At 43.8% G+C, this 12,999-nt stretch overlaps 1 protein-coding gene across 3 annotated transcripts in view; it reads left to right on the top strand.

Moving 5' to 3' along the window:
* LOC143974777 (catechol O-methyltransferase A-like) overlaps positions 1–12,999 on the top strand; it is a 47,079-nt gene that overhangs the window by 20,018 nt on the left and 14,062 nt on the right. For 2 of the 3 annotated variants that reach the window (XM_077476511.1, XM_077476519.1), the window contains 3 exons: positions 1,119–1,424; positions 4,887–5,080; positions 9,072–9,338. In XM_077476511.1, the coding sequence (XP_077332637.1) occupies positions 1,151–1,424; positions 4,887–5,080; positions 9,072–9,338 (735 nt within the window). In that variant the 5' untranslated portion in view covers positions 1,119–1,150. The remainder of the gene's footprint in view (positions 1–1,118; positions 1,425–4,886; positions 5,081–9,071; positions 9,339–12,999) is intronic. The other variant, XM_077476527.1, reaches the window with a different exon arrangement.

The raw sequence follows: 12,999 nt of genomic DNA, 5'->3' as shown, positions 1-12,999 counted from the left end.
GATGTCTGCAGAGTCTATATGCACCCTAAAAGTCCCACAGCTGCACAAGGATTACTTTCCTTATCCCCAAGGAATTTTTCTCATTGGAGAATCATTAACTTTGAGGTGTGGGGTCCCCGATTTGGCCAGGTCTCCTGGTTCAAACACTATTGAGGTACCTCTGTGTTGTCACCACCTAGAAGTAATGTGTGAAGGTCAACCTTACATAAAATTGTTATAAGCCTGTTTCACAGTAGCGTAAAATGTCAGACATGCTGTTTTTTATGCAACACACACCACTGCACATGTGAACACAATAGTAAACCATTTTATATGTGCTGTTGCATTAATCAATGCTGATCAATGTACCTGATGTGAACGAGCCCACAGACCATTTGAGTAGGCCCTGGTTCTACATAATCACTAGTCATTTTAAAATTTGCAGAATTGGACTATAATATGTGATATATAGCTTTGTTTTTTATCTTTAAATGTTGACCTAATGACTGTAGGAATCAGGTTGGTACAGGTGATGCATTTAAAACTCATAGCAGGTATTTCCTCTGAAGTACAGTAATATCTCATATTGCGAGTAACATGGTTTACAAGCGTTTCGCAATACGAGCTATTATTTTTTTTAAATCCTGACTCTGTTTGCGAGCGTTGTCTCACAAAACAAGCAGAATTCAAGCCTTTGGGGGGGTGCAGTATCGCATTTAGCCAGAGGTGAGGGGGAGGGGGGACACGGAGCTGTTCGGAGCCACTCGAAAAACACTCCCTTCCCGAGTATCTCCGAGCGGCTTTGAGTGCTCTCTGAGTGTCTCAGAATGTTTCCGGCGCACCCCCACCTCTGGTTACATGCAGTACTGCATACCCTAGCAGTACCACTGGAACAGATTATCTGAGTTTCCATTATTTCCTATGGGGAAACTCGCTTTGATATGTGAGTGCTTTGGATTACAAGCATTCTTCTGGAACAAATTATGCTCATAATCCAAGGTACCACTGTAATTGTAATGTGTAGTCAACTTTAGACTTTTTTATGGACTGTTGACATTAAAAGATCTTCCCGAGCCTATTGATAGCAGATGTTATGTCTGAAGTCTCCTAAATCTGTTAAATATTTATCTTCCCATCAGGTCTTTCTCATCTATTCTCTGCTGTCAGTTACATGATGCTGGCAGTGGTGTCCTTGCTGAGCGCTGTGCTGCTGTGCCTCCTTTTTGTTGTTTGGAAAGTGCGTACAAATGGCGAGTGGGCACTCTGGTGGCACGACAACTACCTGGAGCGGTTAAAGGACTTTGTGACAGGCACCACACGACCTGTTAGGATTCTGCAATTCGTACAGCGCTATGCCAAGCATGGGGATGCCCTCAGTGTCATTTCTGCCATCGACTCTTTTTGCACCAAAGTTGAGTGGGCCATGAATGTTGGAGACAAAAAGGGTAAGCAAGTTGAGATGGTCATGTGATGGTACAGCCTGACTTTCCCTAATATTAAAAACTTTATATGTTTTTGCACCCTTTGCAGGTCATTTGTGCTGTTCCTTCTGCTATAAGCTCATGGTCGCTTCTCTTCAGTGACCCATAAGCCTTATAACAGGAGGGTCTACTAGCCTGAGTAAATGACTGCCTATAATCATGATCAGCAGTTGACAGGCTGCTGATCATAGCCATTCAGAATGTGAGTGCACATCACTTACCTCTGTGCAATGTTCCCAGCCGGAGGGGGGATCAGATGTTCAGGATCCTCAGTACTGATTATTCTGGTATTCATTCATGACTGAAGCAATAGACTGCTATCACTTCAGTTTGTAAATGAACATGGAAGTACTCATTTCCGTACAGAGCATTTCTGTATTCAGTGTAGTGAGTGCTGGAGCAGCAGAGGAGAAGACTGAGGACTGTGTCCTCAATCTCTTTCTCTATCTTTGCATTAAAAAGGAAATATCAGGGCACTATGTAGACCCCTTCTCTTTGCCAACACCCCCAGACAGTACTGTAAAAAAAAAAAAAAAAGTAGAAAATAATTAACAAAACAGAAATACAACCTCATTCAGATGACAAATGGCAGTACAATACCAAGAAAAAGCTTATATCTGGAGCCTCTGGTAATACTGCTCTAGGTGAGTGACTGACTCTCACCATGTTGTGAACTAGAACCAAGGGTGCTGCACAGCTCATCTGTCAGATTCAGTAACATGCAAAAATCTGGAATGTTGCTGCACTCCTTGGCATCTTTATTGAAGCATTAAAATGACATCACAGGTATGACAGGAGCATTAAAAGGTGACTCATTTCATACTAAATTCAAAGCTTACTCAAACCTCATATACACATACATCACATGAAATGTATATATATGTATATGTGGTTTGAGTAACCACTGAATCCCCTGCACGAAACCACATAACTGTACATGGTCCGGATAGCAGGCGCGCCTGCGTCCGCTGCACAGCAGGGGGTGCCGATGCTTGTGGCCGACGGTCGCTAAAAAAATAAAAATAGATAAAATCGCTGCCATTACTAGTAAAAAAAATAAATAAATAAAAAAGCTATAAATCTATCCCCTATTTTGTAGACGCTATAACTTTTGTGCAAACCAATCAACGCTTATTGCGTTTTTGTTTTTTTACCAAAAATATGTAGAAGAATACATATCGGCCTAAACTGAGGGAAAAAATTGTTTTTTTTATACATTTTTGGGGGATATTTATTATAGCAAAAAGTAAAAAAGAATGCGTTTTTTTTTTCAAAGCTGACGCTTTTTTCTTTATAGCACAAAAAATAAAAGCCGCAGAGGCGATCAAATACCACCAAAAGAAAGCTCTATTTATGGAAAAAAGGCCGCCTTTTTTTTTTTTTTTGTTTTGGGTACAACATCACACAACTGCGCAATTGTTAGTTAAAGCGACGCAGTGCCGAATCACAAAGTGCTCTTGTCAGTAAGGGGGTAAATTCTTCCGGGGCTGAAGTGGTTAATGCTTCAATAAAGATACCAAGGAGTGTAGCAATATTCCACATTAGTGCATGTGACGGTTTTCGTAATGTCGTGTAAAAATCAGTGACAGGCTGACAGATGCCAAGGCTGTATGCATGTAACCATAAGTCCAAGAAGTTGCATGCATACAGAGACAGATGAGCAGCCCTGGATACAAACTGTTTGTGCCCAAGGTCGCTAATACGCATGAATTATAAAAAAAAAAAACATTGTCAGGCATTGTAATCTCTCCAACATGAATGAAGAAGGCAATAAAAATGTGAGCCCCGCCTGTTCTATCTATAAAAAATGGCTGGAGTTGAGCTTTATTGGAGATAGAAGGAAAATTACAAAAAAGGGTAAACGCTTAAAGAGATGAAAACAGTAATGTACTCATTTGGCATTTATTGCTGACAATTTACCCAAAGCTGGACTTGCACTTTAAAAGGAATCAGTCTCCTAGAATAGCTAATTCTCCCATCAAATGCCATTGCACAACTTCTGGAGTTTGTACTGATTTTGTTGTTGTTTTGTTGTTTCATGTATGACTCTGCAGAGGCATGCTCTGCCCGAAGCTAGAGCCCTTTCTAGAGTTTGATATTTACAGCTTGCAAGGCTAAATGCAAGTTTTTAAAGTAAATCTGTGCCAGGCAGTTGTCATAAAAAGAAGTTGTGCTCAAGAAATGGTATCTTTCCCCATTCGGAACTTATCATGCCTTGTTCTACGCTGTGTCTCTGTACGGAGGTGGCCATTTTGGTAGAGGTGGGACCTTTGCTTCCTTGTGTCATACCCTCCAGCAAACAGTAGGGACATCACCAAATCACTCCCAATGTCCTGAGACAAGCAATCACAGGCATCGGTGCCTTAGATCTCACACTGCAAATATACAGCTATGAGGCTGAATGCACAGTAGACAGGAGTAGGCACACTCGCATACCGGGAAGTGCCTACTATTTTTTAGAAAGAATTGAGGACAAAAGATAACTTGGGCACCACTGACATCTCCAGATGTTCCCACACTTTTTTTATTTCAGGTCCACTTTACCTGTTGCCCAATCCACTCACTATTACCTGCCTTCACTGTACTTCTCCACCACTCTTTTTGGCTGCCAGAATCCAAGACACTTAGCCTGCTGTTATCTCCAATCTGGGGATGTTAAAGTGTTACTAAACCCAGGACCCTGCATTCACTATATCTGGTCTCCCACAGTACACAGAACATGGAAATGCAATTATTTTAGTAAATAGAAACTGCTAAATACCTTTTCTCATCAGCGGTATATAGCAGTCTTTGTGACTTCTATCAGTGTCTGGTTAAAGTTTATAGAAGGAGTTTTCATTCTCCCATGATTGTCCTAAGAGGCTGCAGGACCCCTGAACCTTTGTCTGGACAGTGCTGATTGGCCCTGTGCTGATCACATGCACCCTCTTCAGAAAAAAAAAAAACTCTCTAGCAATACACACCAAACTGAGCATGTGCAGCCTGACTCCAGTTTCTGTCTTATTCTGAACCTGTTCTGGAGTTATTGGAAGAAGGGGAGGATCTGTGTATAAAGGATCAAACAACCTTTTTACACAATGCAGAGGATTAACCACTTAGGTTCCACAATGAGTATAACCAGCATGCTTTACTGCATATACAGACTTATTATACTGTTGTGGGTTTAGTAACACTTTAAGGACTCTCTCCCCACCTACTTGTCACAGCCCAAGTGACCAATCAACAGACACTGTATTTGGAAGGAAGGGGAAGAGACCCCAATGCTCCCTTTAGTTATAAGTACCAGTTATGTCTCCTGGCCACTAAACAGAGCAGTGGGAGTAGGGGTAGGGAGGGGGGGGGGGGGTGAAGGATGTAAAGTTAAGTGAGCCTGTTGTTTTTCTGTACACTGGTATAATTTGATGGCTATTTTTTTTTTCACATCAGGAGAAATCCTGGATGCTGTTGTCCTGGAGACCCGTCCTCGCTGGGTGCTAGAACTGGGCACATATTGTGGTTACTCTACAGTACGGATCGCTAGGTTGCTGCCTCCTGGTGCACGGCTTGTTACCATAGAGATGAATCCACACTACGCCCAGGTGGCCAAAGAAGTGATTCGGCACGCAGGGTTGGAGGCACAGGTGGGTCAGACCCTTATTAAAGGGAATGTCTAGTGGCTTTCTGCATTACTTTTTTAAATATATTATTTTAATTATTTTTACATGTCTCCTTGCCTACTACAGGCGGTCCCCGGGTTACATACAAGATAGGGTCTGTAGGTTTGTTCTTAAGGCCTCATGCACACGAGACGCAGATGAAACCTCTGTTAAAAAAAAGCTGAAACGCGCGTTTAGAAACGCGCGTTTTGCCGCATTTGCATGTCGCGTTTAGACGCGTTTAGACGCGTTTAGACGCGTTTAGACGCGTTTGCGTTTAGACGCGTTTATAAAGATAACATCATGTAGACCCTCCCCAAGCTCTCAAAGCATTTTTTTTAACTATTTCTGCTATTTTGATCAGAGTGAGCAGCAGCAGCATAGAGAGCAGTTGTACACTTGCATTTGCCGTGTCACTTGCCACGGCACCTGCCACAAGTTGTGGATTGTCCACTTGCCACGTCACTTGCCACAAGTTGGGAATTGTCCACTTGCCACATCACCTGCCACGTCACCTGCCACAAATTGTGGATTGTCCACTTGCCACGTCACTTGCCACATCACCTGCCACGTCACTTGCCACGAGATGTGGATTGTCCACTTTCCACGTCATCTGCCATGCCACCTGCCACAAGCTGTGGATTGTCCACTTGCCACGTCACCAGCCACATCACCTGCCACAAGTTGTGGATTGTCTACTTGCCGCGTCACTTGCCACATCACCTGCCACGTCACCTGCCACAAGTTGTGGATTGTTCACTTGCCACGTCACCTGCCACGTCACCTGCCACAAGTTGTGGATTGTCCACTTGCCACGTCACTTGCCACAAGCTGTGGATTGTCCACTTGCCACGTCACTTGCCGCGTCACCTGCCACGTCACTTGCCACGTCACCTGCCACGTCACCTGCCACAAGTTTTGGATTGTCCACTTGCCACGTCACTTGCCACGTCAGCTGCCACGTCACTTGCCACGAGATGTGGATTGTCCACTTTCCACGTCATCTGCCATGCCACCTGCCACAAGCTGTGGATTGTCCACTTGACACGTCACCAGCCACATCACCTGCCACAAGTTGTGGATTGTCCACTTGCCACGTGACTTGCCACATCACCTGCCACGTCACTTGCCACATCACCTGCCACAAGTTGTGGATTGTCTACTTGCCGCGTCACTTGCCACTTCACCTGCCACGTCACTTGCCACGTCACCTGCCACAAGTTGTGGATTGTTCACTTGCCACGTCACCTGCCACGTCACCTGCCACAAGTTGTGGATTGTCCACTTGCCACGTCACTTGCCACAAGCTGTGGATTGTCCACTTGCCACATCACTTGCCACGTCACCTGCCACGTCACTTGCCACGTCACCTGCCACAAGTTTTGGATTGTCCACTTGCCACGTCAGCTGCCACGTCACTTGCCACATCACCTGCCACGTCACCTGCCACAAGTTGTGGATTGTCCACTTGCCACGTCATTTGCCACATCACCTGCCACGTCACTTGCCACGAGATGTGGATTGTCCACTTGCCATGTCACTTGCCACGTCACCTGCCACGTCACTTGCCACGTCAGCTGCCACGTCACTTGCCACAAGATGTGGATTGTCCACTTGTCACATCACCTGCCACATCACTTGCCACATCACCTGCCACAAGTTGTGGATTGTCCACTTGCCACGTCACTTGCCACATCACCTGCCACGTCACTTGCCACAAGATGTGGATTGTCCACTTTCCATGTCACCTGCCATGCCATCTGCCACAAGTTGTGGATTGTCCACTTACCACGTCACCAGCCACATCACCTGCCACAAGTTGTGGATTGTCCACTTGCCACACCACTTTCCACGTCACCTGCCACGTCACCTGCCACAAGATGTGGATTGTCCACTTGCCACGTCACCAGCCACATCACCTGCCACAAGTTGTGGATTGTCCACTTGCCACGTCCCTTGCCACGTCCCCTGCCACGTCACCTGCCACAAGTGGATTGTCCACTTGCCACATCACTTGCCACATCACCTGCCACATCACCTGCCACAAGTTGTGGATTGTCCACTTGCCACGTCACCTGACACAAGTTGTGGATTGTCCACTCGCCACGTCACTTGCCACATCACCTGCCACAAGTGGATTGTCCACTTGCCACGTCACTTGCCACGTCCCCTGCCACAAGTGGATTGTCCACTTGCCACGTCACTTGCCACGTCACCTGCCACAAGTTATGGATTGTCCACTTGCCACGTCACATGCCAGTCACCTGCCACAAGTTGTTGATTTTCCACTTGCCACGTCACCTGCCAAGTCACTTGCCGCGTCACCTGCCAGGTCACTTGCCACGTCACCTGCCACAAGTTGTCTATTGTCCACTTTCCACGTCACTTGCCACTTCACCTGCCACGTCACTTGCCACAAGTTGTGGATTGTCCACTTGCCACATCACTTGCCACCTGCCATGTCACTTGCCACAAGTTGTGGATTGTCCACTTGCCACAAGTTGTGGATTGTCCACTTGCAATTGCAATTGTTTAAAATATTTTTCTAATGGTTTTTCATCATTTGCAATCATTTTTGAGATTTTTAATGTAAAAAAAAAGGTCACCTTTAAAAACGCATATAAACGCAAACGCGGCTAAACGCGGTAGCGGCGTTTTGCCGCGTTTTACCGCGTTTTGCCGCGTTTTGCGTCTGAAACGCAGAAATTTTTGTTTCTGAACGCATTTTTTTGCTTCTGGAAAAACGAGATTAAACGCAACTGCATATAAACGGAAAAAAACGAGACTGTGTGCATGGACACATAGGATAACATTGAATGAGTTCAGGTGCAGTTGAAAAAACTGTCCAACTGCATCTGAACGCGCGTTTAACTGCGTCTCGTGTGCATGAGGCCTAAGTTGAATCTGTTTTTAAGTCGGAACAAGTACATTTTTTAAGTGTAGCTCCAGCCAAAAAAAAATATTTTTAAGCTTTTTGGATAGCATAGGGAAGGGTTAACATTCCTGTAATGTTTGTTTTGGTGTCTGTGCACCTGTTCGGAAGATTTCACCTTTCTTTCTTTCTTATAATTAGATTTTGAAAATTTTGGGTTGTAGTGGAAACCAGGCTTGGTGATAAAGCTTCAGTGGAGACACCTTTTTCCCATAATAACTCTTACAGGAGTGAATTTCCCTTCCTAGGGGGAGATTTCCTCTCACTTCCTGTTGTCTCCCTCCGTTTGTAAGTAGGAGTCGTTTGTAAGTCGGATGTTTGTAACTAGGGGACCCCCTTTACTGTAAAAAGCCTGATGCTCAAGCTAAAATTTACAAACACAATTACCGAATTTGAGCAATGAATCAATATGAGGTTTCATTTAGAGAAAAAAAAAGCCTATGGAAATGGAAAGTGGGAATGAGGAGGAGCAGACAAGAAATTTTTGTACTCCTAGCATTGCTTCTTATTTCTTATTCTTACTCATTTCCAGCCAGTAGTGCGCTAGTTAGTAGTGATTATGCTGGGAATGCATACTTTAAAGGAAACTTGTGCTTTGTCCAGGCAGGGCTAAGCAACACATTTGCTTTAGTGTCCCCCCTCCTCTCCTGCAGAAAATATTTCCCTTATCTTTTCTTCCATGCCAAACCTTTTCAGTGGCAAAAAAAAAAAAAAAAAAAAGTGCTAAAGCTATGGAAATGCATGTGAATCCATAGGACAGTGCTGGTTCTTGGTAATTGGCCCAGCACTGCCACATACACATAGAAGTCCTCATCCAACTAAGTTGTAACCATTGCCTACTCTTTGAAAAATTAAAAGGCATAAAAATCTTAGATTAGAGATGCACATTAATTGAAAATTCGTCTATAGAGATACATTGAAAATAAATAGTATAATGTATAGATAACTTTTAATTGTCAAGGACACATTTGTGCTGTCTTGTAATAACATATATATTTTCTTTTGTACACCAAACCCGATTTGCCATCCTACCTATCCTTGTAGATGCCCCTTGTCCCCGATTACCCAGTGCCCTCCAGTGTCTCATCTTCCTGTTCTCAGGCCGAGCAGACAGCCAGCAACACAACCCTCCCACCTAGTTCAAACCAGCTCAGGTGGCGTTTGCAGGAAGCCCTTCTATACACCACACTGCAGTGCCTGCAGCTACCCCTGCAACTTTTTTCTCGCACTTCCCAAAACCCGTTTACATCATCCTCACTACCAACTCAGAAAGGGACTACGGAAAGGCAACATGTTGGCCAAACCTGCAAGGTGAGACCTTTTCTCCCAATGATCTATTCAGTCAGGTTGTAGAGGGGACCTGCCAAGTGGAGACCTTTATTGCCGGCAGCCCCATTGAAAATATTTTGCAAGCGACCTAAAAAGTGAAAGCTTTTCTCCCAGTAGTCTATTCCATCAAATTCTGGAAGGGACCTGCAAGGTTAAACCTTTATTGCTATTAGCCCGTGTTGAAGAGACTCTGCACGTGACCTGCAAAGTAAGACCTTTCTTGCTGGTAGCCCCATAGAAAAGATTCTGCAAGAAACCTACATGGTGAGAGCTTTATTACCAGTAGTCTATTCTATAGGAGTCTGGAAGCGACCTGGAAGGTGAAACCTTTATACCCAGAAGTCTTTTCTGTGAGATTCTAAAAGATAAAAGAAGGGGAGCGCTTCTTATGCCGCGTACACACGACTGGACTTTTCGAGGGACTAGTTCCGACGGACTTTCAGCAGAGTTCTGAAGGAGTTGTGACAGACTTTCCGAATGAACAGACTTGGCCACACACAATCACACCAAAGTCCGACAGATTCGAACGTGATAATGTACGACCGGACTAGAATAAGGAAGTTCATAGCCAGTAGCCAATAGCTGCCCTCACGTCGGTTTTTGTCCGTCGGACTAGCATACACACGAGCGGATTTGTCAGTAGGAACTGGGTCCGGCGGAGTTCCGGTGGAAAAATTTAAAACCTGTTCTACTTCTAAAGTCCGCCAGATTTTTGGCAAGCAAAGGTCCGATGGAGCCCACACAAGATCAAATTGTCCGACGGACTCGTTCCGTCGGACCTTTGCTGTCAAAAAGTCCGGTCGTGTGTACGTGGCATAAGTATAACCAAAGAATAAATATACAAAAGTAAAAGTGTAATCTCTTGCCCCGCAATTGTAGGACAGCATACAGGTTTTCATGATAAGTTGGTAGTGTGTGTCTGGGTCTTCAGTCTGCACATGCAGGTTTGACCAGGTGAGAACTGTGTAAAAGAGATGACAGGACTCCAGCAGCTTGTATCTGGCTCTCGGTCCCGATCTGGCTCATAAACTCATGCTGTCAAATTCTGGATGAGGCCTCCAAGGTTAGACCTTTATTGCTATTAGCCCATTTTGAAGAGATTCTAGAACTGACCTGCAAGGTGAGGCCTTCATTACTAGAAGCTTGTTTGAAAAGATTCCGGAAGGGACCTTTCCAGGTGAGACATTTATTACTGGTAGCCTGTTTGAAAAGATTCTGGAAGGGACCTGCAAGGAGAGACCCTTATTCCCAGTAGGTAGTCCATTTCATCCGATTTCGGAAGGGACCTGCAAGGTGAGACCTCCAATGTTGGTGTTTATTACAAGGGGATCAGAATATTCATAAGAACAAAACACATCCAGCAGTGGATGACAATATAATTTTCTCAGGAGAGACTGTCTTTAATTTTCCCCATCTATAGAGTGCAAGCATGTTCACATGGGAACCAGCAAAGCATATCTATAGATATATAGAAAAATGTCTGTTTCTCATTGCAGCCATAATAAAGGGAATGCAGAGTCTTTTGAATACTTTTTAGATAAATAAGTAAAACAGAGCAGGTTGCTGTAAATATACTCCTCAAAAGATGTTATTATTTTAAGAAATCCTATTTCTGTATATAGTTTGTAATTATATATGTACAGGGGGCAGACATATTGGCACATTATGTAAACTGGTTCTGCTTAGCAATGCTACACTATGGCTGTGAAGGTCTGCCTTGACTCTCTCAGTAAAAACAGTACACTTCCTGTGAAATAATATCATCTCATAGCAGTTGTGATGCTGAATAACTGTAGCTACAAATCTCAACATTTTAATACAATAACAAAAAAGACAGCTGTAAATTGTGAAAGTCACATAAATGATATTTCAGAGTAAACACTATATCCACTTGCTGACCATTTTACTGCTACAGGGTGGGCAGGATCACGAGTGTACATGATGCTGCACTTCTGGGTATTGGGTGCGAGTGTGCTTCGGTGGCGGCTTGCTCCTGCTGTGATCCTACACAACGGGAGCTGATCAGCGGGTCCCACTGACCTGATGTCCGCTGGCACCTGCTGATCCTTTAGTTCACAGGCAGAGCGGGGATCTGTCTGTCAGTGTCGAAGGCAAGGATCCTGTGTTCCTGCAAAGCAGGAACATGGATCTATGCCTTCCTCTAGTAAAAGCACCTCCCCTACTACAGTAAAACACCAGCTAGGCACACAGTTAACCCTTTGACCACCCATGATGCTAACCCCTTCCCAGCCAGGTGTCATTAGTACAGTGACAGTGTATTTTTTTTAGCACTGATCACTGTAATATTGTCACTGGCCCCCACTGGTAATGCCACTGGTGTCAGTTGGAATTTTTTTTGTTACCAAAAATATGTAGCAGAATACATATTGGCTTAAATTGATGAAGAAATTAGATTTAAAAAAAAAAATGATTGGATGTGTTTTATAGCAGAAAGTAAAAAAAAATATTTTATTTTTTTTCAAAATTATTGTTCTTTTTTTTGTTTATAGCACAAAAATAAACTGCAGAGATGATCAAATACTACCAAAAGAAAGCAGTATTTGTAGGGAAAAAAGGACATACATTTTGTTTAGGTACATCGTCGCACGGCCACGTAATACGTAATTGTCAGTTAAAGTACCGAAGTGCCGTATTGCAAAAAATGCCCTGGTTGGGGTGGGGGTTAAATCTTCTGGAGCTTGAGTGTATATAAATAACCCAAAATATGTGTGCATTGAGAAAAAAAAACTATACTTTTCTTTAAATTTTGTTTCTAACCTACTATACTATAGGAACATGCAGTGTACTAAACAAACTGTAAGGGCCGGTTCACACTGCAGGCGAGGCGACTCCGACTTGCCTCGCCGCGACCTGCCGCGGCCTCAGCGGCGACTTGCAAATGACTTCTGTATAGAAGTCAATGCAAGTCGCCCCGAGGTCGCCCAAAAGTAGTACAGGAACCTTTTTTCTGAGTCGGAGCGACTCGAGTCGCTCCTCTCAGAACGGTTCCATTGTACAGAACGGGGGCGACTTGCGAGAGCGAGGCGAGGCGAGTCGTGTCGCCTCGCATCGCCCGCTGTGTGAACCGGCTCTAAGGAAGCAAATAAGAGAAAAATCATTGTTGGGGTTTAGGTAAATATTAATAATTGATAAAAATGCAGGATCTCAGTTAAGAAGATTGTTCAGCTTGCTAGAAAATTTTTCTCTGATGGTTGTCCATTGGAAATCATCATTTAGGACTAATGCATCAATGTGCATGCAGCAATGGCCTTTAAACTTGCATTTAACACGCATTATGCAAAGTGAGGGGGAACTGAGTTTAGAGGGGTTGTTTTATGTTGAAGAATTTTACAAAAAATAAGACAAATACATTAAACTTGTTTTTTTCATGCCTAATTTTAAAATACATCACTTATTTTTAATTAATGTTGCTATAATCAACATTTTCAATAATGCCCATATATCAAAGCTCAGAATCTTAGGAAATATCCTTACTATAGGCTTGCTTCTTGGAGAAAGGCCCAGCTTGTCACCTCAACTGTCATGCCAATAAACAGACCACCATTAACTACTGTTTTGCAGTTGGCGGGTGACTAACCTATGACAAAACAATAAGGAGGTTTGTCAGCTACACGGTGGAAGC

Source organism: Lithobates pipiens, unplaced genomic scaffold, assembly GCF_037356315.1.
Source record: "Lithobates pipiens isolate NorthernLeopardFrog02 unplaced genomic scaffold, aLitPip1_a1.2 Scaffold_1, whole genome shotgun sequence".
Lineage (NCBI taxonomy): Eukaryota > Metazoa > Chordata > Amphibia > Anura > Ranidae > Lithobates > Lithobates pipiens.
Note: the sequence above shows the minus strand (reverse complement) of the source record. Positions and strands in the feature narration are given on the sequence as shown.